The 10,135-nt window shown below is 32.7% G+C and overlaps 2 protein-coding genes across 2 annotated transcripts in view; one reads left to right on the forward strand and one right to left on the reverse strand.

Annotated features, from left to right (window-relative positions):
• Positions 1-1,977: 1,977 nt before the first annotated feature.
• On the reverse strand, positions 1,978-6,470 carry LOC114186773 (sphingosine kinase 1-like). The gene is made up of 10 exons (XM_028074783.2): positions 6,026-6,470; positions 5,666-5,788; positions 5,466-5,566; positions 4,519-4,591; positions 4,238-4,324; positions 4,073-4,150; positions 3,818-3,888; positions 3,001-3,300; positions 2,402-2,524; positions 1,978-2,274 (listed from the first exon to the last, which is right to left on the reverse strand). Exons 1-10 carry the CDS (start codon positions 6,342-6,344, stop codon positions 2,083-2,085), a joined length of 1,467 nt encoding a protein of 488 aa, XP_027930584.1. The 5' UTR covers positions 6,345-6,470; the 3' UTR covers positions 1,978-2,082.
• A 2,327-nt stretch (positions 6,471-8,797) lies between these two features.
• The window catches only part of LOC114187923 (calmodulin-binding protein 60 D-like), a 5,477-nt gene continuing 4,139 nt past the window's right edge, over positions 8,798-10,135 (forward strand). Inside the window, exons 1-2 of the mRNA XM_028076343.2 lie at positions 8,798-9,218; positions 10,109-10,135. The exon at positions 10,109-10,135 is cut by the window's right edge and continues 49 nt beyond it. Coding sequence (XP_027932144.1) covers positions 9,106-9,218; positions 10,109-10,135 — 140 coding nt within the window. The 5' untranslated portion in view covers positions 8,798-9,105. The remainder of the gene's footprint in view (positions 9,219-10,108) is intronic.

A 10,135-nucleotide genomic window follows, 5' to 3' on the forward strand; every position in this document is an offset into this window, starting at 1 on the left:
ATTAATGACAAAGAACTTCAACTTTCTATAATCCCTTCAACCATAAATTCTCATGCATTCCAAACTCCACGCTTCACATCTTTTTAATCCAAACGTTAAATCTGTTACCAGAGAATATATTTTATTAAACATTTTTTTACCAATTTTATTTTTATTAATATAAATATTTAATCATTTTATTTAAATTTTATAACCCTTTTAAAGTTAAATTAATAAGTTACAATAAAATTTCATTTATTCTTATTAGTATCAATTATTTTATCACATTACTCTTTAAATTTCAGAATTACTTTTTAAAATTTAATTAGTTATTTATGATAAATTTATAAAAACTATTTATTTTATATATTATTTATTTTCATAATTATAATAAAAAAAATATTACTTTTATTATATATATATATATATATATATATAAATATAAATTTACAATTGGTTGATTTTTAAATACACATTTTATTTTCAATTTTTAAATTAAAATAATAATTTATCAATTTTATCCTTTGAGTAATATTTATTTTTATTTGACTACTTTTTACAATGTATATAGTTTTTGAATTAAAATATTATCTATAATAAAAAAATATCTGTAAAATAAATACAAATTATCTAAAAAATAAAAAATTTCTATAATAAAATAAAAAATTTATTTATATTTACCTTTGTAAAAATAATAATTTTATTACTTATTATTATTATATATATATATATATATATATATATATAATTTCACTAGTTATAATAAAAAAATTAATACTTAAACGCTGGAGTTTCATTCATTTGTATTGCGGAGATTATCTAACAACTACAGTACATTAACATAATACCATCCCTATTTTGCAGAACAATGACAAATATTTGGATGTCCAACTAAGAGTTAATTAGATTCTCAATTATTAAACATGTTTGTGGAGAAATTTACTACAAACAAAGGTAATCAGCAAACTCTAATTATAGGGAAAAAGATTAGAAACAATATATAAATTTTATTTAATAATTTATCTTTTCAAAATTAAAATTAAAAAAAAAAACATAAATTTATCTTTTCAAAATTAAAATTCTCAAAAAGAAAAATACAAAGTTGGATTATAAAATTTGTATCAACCGATCCTCATAATTAGCAATTATTTTTTTTACATGAATGACACATTTTTTAAAGTTTTATCATTGTAATTTATTAAAAACATATTTTACACACCTTTAAGTAAAAGAACTAAAAAAATAATGAGGAGAATTTTATATTGTAATTTTTTCATAACCTATAAAATTTTATTTTATAATTATGAATGAAATAGTAAGACTCATACTCACCTCTATTGTTATCCCTATTATTAAAAAGTCTCTTCTCAGTGATTGAGGGGTGTTAAAGCTCAGGTCTGGGGTTCGATCCTCCCTGGGAACAACCTCATGCTAGTTGGTGCTAGAGGTGATGGGTTGGGGTGTATTGGGCTGCGGACCTAACACAACCGGTTTGAGGGTGGCAAGTGGGATGCCTGGTAAGCCCAAGAGGATCCGGGGGTGTTACAAAAAAGTGCACTTTTTTGTAACATCCCTGGCTACCCTTCCTCGGGCCCCAGAGGCTGTCAGTTTACTACAGCCCAATGCACCCCAACCCATCACCCTTCTCTGTCCATTACTTGACCTTTAACACCTCTGGCTCACCAGCAGATGCTACCAGTGGGACGCATAACTATGCTTGAGTAGATTCACGAGCATTGACAATCCCGTGTTTGCATTTTATAAAACCCTAGTTTACTAATTTCTTTATTTTAACCAATGGTTGGTTATTGGTATATTAATATATAAGAAATATAAATTTTTGCAATAAGACATAACACGTCAAATTTCACTGTAAAACGTTATTTAGTAATGGTATACTCTAATTTATGTGGTGCTGTACAAGATAAACAACCAATGGAAGGTTCTCTTTGTACATACATGTGTGTGTAACTGTAAAACAAATTTCACGGAAAGCAATGGGCTGAGAAAAATAATTAAACCAAAGTTGGTATGTGAAAACTCATCTCACAGTATTACTAGTCTAGTAAGTTTGAAAAAATCCATGACAAGACAAAAAAAGTATTATATAGGAGTAAAGAGTGTTGCTAAACCTTGATCCACTGCTATCTGTAATTTATCATAGACCATCAAAGTCTTCTCCTCAGATTTGTAAGTTCCTTTCCCTCTTGCCAGAACCTCACCATCTACATCTATGATCCCTTCTTTCTCTTTGTCTTTGGTGCGTGGGCCAGGTAGCAAGCTGAAAGCTTTCACCTGCATAATGTTGTGAAGATATAAACTTTAATAAGTTCCTTTACGCAAATAAACCAAAGAATGGCCATTTCAAAAGCTCAAAGTAACAGCTACAAAAAACATTGTGGTTAAACATTGATGATCACACCTTTAGGTATGTGACGTACGGAGATTTTACATGCCCTCCTGTATTCAACTCAGACATCATTGATAGTAATGGTAGCGTTGGGCAATTCTTGATCATGATCAAGTCCAAATAACCATCAGAGAACTGCATTTACAAGATCACAACAACAAAAGCTCAAGCCCGGAAGTATTAATGCTTATCATACATATGTATCTGTATGTGAACTTGTATATAACACAATGTTTCACGTGGCAGAAACTTATGAAAGTGAAAATTTAGACCATTAACAATATTCAGCAAAATTTTCTTAGATGTAAAAAATCCAGGCAGTAATTAAAGACTTGAGATATGTACACTCTATTGTGTTAATTTTAATCTTCAATTTCCATGCATTGTTGCTAGTGAATCTTTAAAATCCAGAAAAGTAAGATGCAAATGATCACTTCTTATTGTGAAGCTACCATAGGGGTGTTTATGCTATCAAATTGATACATAACTGGTCCTAGGTAATGGTGTCATCACTGTCATATAAAGTTGGAAACATTTCCCAGTTAAATGTTCATGAATAGAAGTGTGAGAATCAAGACGACATGCTTGAATCGTAGCCACTCAAAACTAACCTTTGCATCAGGTGCTGCCATTGTGTCTTCCGCACCCCAAGGCACATTGTGAAGCCAGACAGAAATAAAGGGTCCATTTATAACTCTCCAGTTCAAATTTTCCAGGTTTATTTCAGGTCCTAGATAACAAGGCCTTTGTCTATTAGCTTCTTCTGCTTCACTTTGATCACTGTTGCTTCCTTTGCTAGTAGTAGGTTTTCCAGGGTAGATTGTGGGCTCCCCAAAAGCTTCATACCCAGGTGCAGGCACAAAAGAAACACATCCAATGTATTGCCTCAACTTCAAGAGTCGACAGAGGCCCTGAATCAGGAAAGCAGTGAGTAAAGAAAACCATAATGAACAAATTCAATCACTTATCTGTCAAACGAATCCCAGTGCAAGTTTTACGAGGAAATTCAAAATAGCTTCTAGCATGTCATAGAATTAGACACTTCTTTAAGAAAAAATACATTTATGATTCTAAACAAATTGAGAATAGCTTATGCTATTTTTTTAATCTCTAAAAATTATCGCTAGAGTCTCTTACTAATCAGTTTTTTTCTAATCTGTAACAAACTGGCCCATATTCTATTCTAGTGCTAGAAATGAAGTATCAGAAGACATTCTACATTGCACAAATAACTTCATATTGTAAAATACGAGAAACTAAAGCACATGGCCAGCAATTTAATGCTTATTTTTCTTTTATCCATGTTCCTTCCGTCAAACCAAGTGAGTAGAAGATAATTGCGATCATTATCCATATAAAAGAGACACATATAAGTGAAAGAAAAACATCATAAATAAACATGTGGAAATTAGAAAATGGATTACTGACATAGAAATCAAGTCGAGCGCTTCCCATCCACCTGTACTTTTCAGACTCTATGTCAATGTCTGCTACCAGACCTGAAATAGAATAGTACCTCCAGTTTTATAATATGTTAAGTGAATTGCATGGTTGGAATCATATGCAGACTCAAGTCGGGTGGTCATAAATCAAGAAAAGAAAGATACAAACAGTTAGCCTAGATGTTTTAGCACATCTGGAACCACTTCACTGAATGGTCCATGACACAGAGAGAGTAATTACCCCATGCAAGCATCAATATACTGAAAAATCTGATTTCTCCTTGTATGATGGTAGCCACATCAAGTGGTCGTTTATTGCCTGTTGGTATTCAATAAACAGTTTAAACTTATAATAGCACAGAAAAAATGGACATGACATGTTTGAATGACATGGATGGATCAAAACCTCGTATAATGGCATGAACGGCATTAGCTACTTCACAAGGATCGCCCACCGAATCAAGAAGTGATTTTGCCATGCCATTTCCCGTACCTTCAACGCATGGAAGAACTTTTTAGCTTGGTAAAACAAAACTGTGTAGTTACCCATAAACTTATTGTGTACAGATAACAAAAGATAAACCTTGTATACAAAACAAAACCCAATTAGTAACCCCACCGCTCACTTTAAAGCAATAAAGTCTAATTAGATAAAACCTATTCAACAAAGTAATGATGATGATAAACCTGCAGGAACTACTCCAAGGGGGATCTTTATTGCCGTTTCCCAATCCTCTCTTTGAAGAAGTCCATTTACAACCTACTAAAATGTGCAAAGTCTGTTAGATTAAGAAAAAAAATTAAAAACAAAGACATCAAAATGAACCAGGGGAAAAGCATTCTAGAATGCACAGGTTTTGATAAAACATAGAAATGAACCATGTTGCGATTTGAATTCCCACAGATGTCATAACATGCACTCGAATCTTCTGGGCTTCATTGGAATACCACAACCAAATCCCCGAAGACCATTAAGTTTCTCAGGAAAGAACAGAATCAAGGTATTGACTATATGTTTTTCAATTAGTCCACGAACATGAGCACGTAAACCATCACAGCATTAGCATATCTTGAAACGATAACTCAAAATGGTTTACAAGCAGCAGATACTAATATTGTTTAATTCATACATTAAGAGCATCTTTCAATTAATCTTTCTTTTCTAACAATGTTTGGATAGATCAACTACTATCATGCAAATAACAATAGTTAGTGTTATGGTTTAAGGAGAAGAGGGGTTTTGAATATTAATCAGTTAGTTAAAGGGATTAAGTAAATATGGATAAGGGAGGTACCACAGTACGATTCAGGGAATAGGTTGTCATCTATAAATTGAGCATTAGCCCTTTGTGAAGGGAAAACCCGCGGAAGGGTGATCCTTGAAGGAGAGGTTTCTTTCATATTCCTTTTTCTTTTCGTCCGGTTTCTCTCTAATTCCTAATTTGTGGTTCGTATAGTTGGACGAAACACATAATTAACTGCTGCTCAATATTTATGCATTGTAAACATGAAGCGTACAGAAAAATGTGCTCCGAATGCTATTACGATAATAATTTTTGCATTAATAATCGTGGACATGATGATGACGAATGATAATAGCACACTGCAACCAGGATACTAGCAATGAAACTAACCTCTACCAAAATTCCATCTCCACTAACACAAACAATCCCATCGTATTTGGTAATATCTAGCGAACGAGTAACATTCTTTGCATGGAGCTGATGCTTGGTTTCTGAGGAAAATCATATCATATCATATAAATATACAAATACAAATACATTTGAAAGGGAAATAGAAACAACAACGAAACATGGTCAAAGAATTAGAGCACCTTGGACTGTGATCTCGATTTGAGCATCTTCAAAAAGAGGTTTCACTTGTTCATCGAAAATCTTTGTAGCGGATTTCTTCCCACCAAATGGATTAACAAAAACAAACAACCTCTTAGGGCGACCTACATTATGACATAATTCAGTACACGTTTGCATTTCCATTTGGAGAAGTGAGAACTAAAAAGTAGTCTTACAAATTTGTTTTCCCTTTTTGGCACTAAAATTCACAATTGTACATCGAAATTTAGAGAAGAACTTTTTAAACCTTTATCGATACACTTACAGACTTCAAAACACATGCAACACACGCAGTACCAACAACCTTAACCGTACCGAGAGAAAGGTGAAATTTAATTTACCGAGAGAATCAACGAATTCACTAAGCTTTTGGCACCAGAGCCTGTGCGATTCCTCGGAGGAGGGCATAAAGACGACGTCGTTTCGAGCGAGTTTTGTTGGAGCCCCGGTGCTGCAGCATCCGTCTCGGGTCTCGACAAGGCTCTTGATCTTGATGTAGGGTCCACTGGTGACGAAGCTGAGGACGTCCTTCTCAACGGACAAACAACGTTGGATTCCCTCCGACCACCACAGACGGCCGTCGGCGAGCAGAGCAAGCGGCGTCACGGTGCCGTTGACGGTGACACGGTCCGACATTAAGGGACGCTGCAGGGGATCCATAGCCGGTTCAAGTCTGGGATGGCCCACCCTGTAGCCCGGTTCGATGATGATAATTAAAACCAAAAACCGGGTTTTGGCGTTTGCGAAGAGAGAGATATGCTATAAGCAAACTATTACAAGTATTACAGCGTGGATAGTGGTTACTTAACTGCAACCCTTGTTCTACGCCAACCACTCTGTGAAACCACGTCACAAAACATCATAATTCATTTCTCGCCTTATAATCTTTTTTTTTTTCAACTATCTACTATATATTCATTACAATCAAAAAATATATAAAAAAATTAGAAATATAAATTAAAATAAAATACAATATATTTAATTTTAAATTATTTAATTTTAAAAAATGACTAACCAGCTCTTCGTTGGAAGGCAGGAAAGAACTATCTTTGAACGTAGGAAAAAAAGTTGTTAAGGTAACTCATTTAAAAGATAAAAATATTATTTTATATAAAAATTGGTTTAATTTAATTATTAAATATACTCTATTTAGTTTACTCATCCAATTTTTAAATTCTTTATTTTAAACCAATTATATTATATTATTTATCGTAATTGTTATACTTTTATATTATGTTATTCAATTATTAATATTGTACAATATGTCATGGTAATTTTAAGTAATTAAAAATAAATATAAAATACTTGAGTAATATTCAAAGTTTCATTACGTTTATTCACGTATCTTGTAAGAAAACTTGTCTTATTTAAATGTTAATCTAATGATTATCATACGGATAGAATGAATAAATAAATATAACAAAATTAGAAAACTACTGAATTAAAAAGAATATCCAAGATAATATCTTAAATATATTATAAGTTACTCTGGAAAAAATTGTTTATCCAACATTAATTTTTATAAGACTAAAACGTCTTTCAGTTAATAAACAAAAAAACTTGTCAAACATAATAAAAACGACCAAAAATATACTCACAATCAATTATGGTACCATAAAATATAATGTTCCAAAAGAATACTTATGTCTCTCTCATCTAACAAACACAATTCATTACGCTGCCTTAACTTGTCATTTCTAGGCATTTATTCAACTTTAGTGAAGAAAATTTAGCTTCTGTCCCATCTCTTTTTTTTGCACTTTTTTCTTCTCGAGTTATTCATCTAAACTAGTATTTCCCATTTCTTTACACATTCATGCTCCCTTCTTTCCATAACTTGTTCCAACAAAGCATAACGGATATTCTTATGTCATTTATTTATTTATTTATTTCAAGTTTTTCAAAATACTATTTGTTGGATTTGGTTATCGACAACATGTTAGTAGAGTTTGATTATTGATTTTATTAAATTTTTAAAATTGAATTTTCTTTACCAAATTAATTTATTTCAAAAATAAAAATTTTTCAATTCATTTACCTTTTCCAAACTCCGCTAGTGTTTTATTTTCTTCACTTTATTTAGGTTTGGATTAAGGATGATAACGGATTGGATCAGACATAGATAATGTCTATTTGCAACCCAATCCGTAAAAAAAAAATCATCCGCTACATCATTGTTTACTTGTTGAGTACATGCTTAAAAAATATCTGTAAATTTTTTTAAAACTTGCGGGTACAAATATATACTCGCATATCCGCAAATATTTAAAAAATATATATTTTTTATAAATTTTTAAATAAAATAAAATAAAATTTTAATTTTAATTAAATTTAACTTATTAGAATATAAATTAAATTTTAATTTTGATTTTTTATGGATGATAGATACCTACAAATACAGATAATATGATACTCACACTTACCTATATATAAACATGTATTAACCTATATATAAACATGTATTAAAATATCTGCAAACAGTCCTAATTTTTTACCTCCTAATTTGTCTTTTGCTCACGCTTCTTGTTAAATGAGAGGATTAGGAAAGAGTTTTTGTTCTTATCGTTGAAGGTAACGTGCGTGGGTACTCATGACACTTTTGCAACAGCTTTATCATATGTCACCTTATCCCTTTTCTCTTTTCTTTCCATATATACTCACATTTTGATAACAGTAAAAGATTGAGAAAAAAGAATTCCCAAAACATCACTTCAGCAAAAATATTTTTCTCGCGTTGCAACTTACTGAAGTGAAAAAACGACACAGAAGTCAACAGCACAAATAAAACTTGGGTCCATGTGAGAAAAGTAAAGGTTTAAACGTGGTTTTTTCTTGCGTTGCAACTTGGGTCTATGTTTAGTCTTTTGTTTCCGCATGGCACGTAAGGAACTTAAATATTATTTTCCAAGTGGCAAAAAAAAACTATAACAGCAATTTCAACATCACACTATTTATGACAGCATTATGATCATGTTGAGGAGTGACAGTGACAGTGACAGACGCACCTGCTGAATCACCCCACGTGGCAAGCCCCAATAAAATATTGACAAAGATTCTGAATCCGACGAACCAAATCCCATGATCTCCTGCGGCCGCAAGATCGAAGCCCCACCGCCCAGGCCCATCAACCACTCCCAGATTCGCAAACCGTTAGATTATACCCATCACTCACACCGTTAGCAGAAACAAATCTCAGGAAAAGTGCCTCGGGTTCGTTGGCATAGGCGTCGAACCGCAGAGAAAATTCCGCGAAATTTCTCAGATTCTGCACTTTCTTCTTTGCTGAGGATTTTCAACTTTCTGCTTTTCTATCCGCTCGCGTTCCATCGAATCCGTGACAGTTACACCTCGTTATCCTTTGTCTCTCTTTTTTTTAAAAGGATTTGACGAGAGACGACGAAATCCGACAGCAGTGAGAATAATGCAGACGAGGTACATGGAGACATCGAGCGGCGCTGCGAGAGGGAAACGCGGTTTAGATTCAGGTTCCACCGAAGAAGAACAACCTGAAAAAAAGCGACCTGCTCTCGCTAGGTGAATCACTATCTCCTGTTCTTAATTTTCTATCAGCTCTAGTGTAGTAGTCACTATAATGATTCTTTGTTCCATCAGCTTTAGTTATGCATTATTCGTGGTCGCTGCTGACCAACGTTGGTCCTCTAACTCGCTTCTAATTTTGAAGTACGGTTTCTAGTTCAAATTTTGTATATGAAATAATCATGAGTAACCATCTGTCCACAAAACTTAGTGGTGGATTTCTCACCAATGACATGCATGATAACCCAAAAATACAGAGTCACTATGCAACATCCACACTTAGAAATAATATACATATTGGTTCTATGCGTGTGGTCCTAATGAGAAAGCCTTGGTCGGTTCATTAATGGAAAGTAGGTTTTGATGGGAATTAACCATTAATATAGATGCGTACGCGACTGGAATAACGTCCCGAATGGATGTTTACATACCGCTTATAAAAAAAAAGGAGGGGCGGAGAGAGCTCTTACCAGATTAACTGAATAGAACTAAATGTGAAGTTGTGATTTATTTTGTAAATCTAAACAATTAGAATGAGAGGAAATTAGAGATATATGACCAACAGATGAAGTTGAATATGATTAAGAGAACCAAATTTGTGATTACTTCCTTGCAAGTATATGAGTGGTTTTTAGGAGAAAACTTAGATAGAAAATGTTCTTTATATTGTTTTTCAATCAAAATTAAAATTTTACTTTAGTACATATTCACCTCTAGTGTACACCTATACTATGGAAATTACTAAGAAAAAAACTATAATTTGATTAGAAAACAGTACCAGCAATATTATGAAACTTCATGCCTTGTTATCACTGTATTAGCACTTATATGTTCATATCTAATGAATGAATTTAATGTTTTATCTATTTATTCACATCAATTTGCAGCGTTATTGTTGAAGCCCTCAAGGTGGA

The sequence above is a fragment of the Vigna unguiculata genome, chromosome 6 (assembly GCF_037176805.1).
Source record: "Vigna unguiculata cultivar grain cowpea cultivar isolate G323 ecotype 2 chromosome 6, ASM3717680v1, whole genome shotgun sequence".
In the NCBI taxonomy this organism is placed as follows: Eukaryota; Viridiplantae; Streptophyta; class Magnoliopsida; order Fabales; family Fabaceae; genus Vigna; species Vigna unguiculata.

What these genes read in the sequence shown, in the direction of transcription:
- LOC114186773 (XM_028074783.2), bottom strand. Translation starts at nt 6,344, where the DNA reads ATGGATCCCCTGCAGCGTCCCTTAATGTCGGACCGTGTCACCGTCAAC. An exon ending in AATCGAGATCACAGTCCAAG is followed by an intron (nt 5,567 to 5,665) that starts GTGCTCTAATTC and finishes GATTTTCCTCAG; the next exon opens with AAACCAAGCATCAGCTCCAT. An exon ending in CGTTCATGCCATTATACGAG is followed by an intron (nt 4,151 to 4,237) that starts GTTTTGATCCAT and finishes GAATACCAACAG; the next exon opens with GCAATAAACGACCACTTGAT.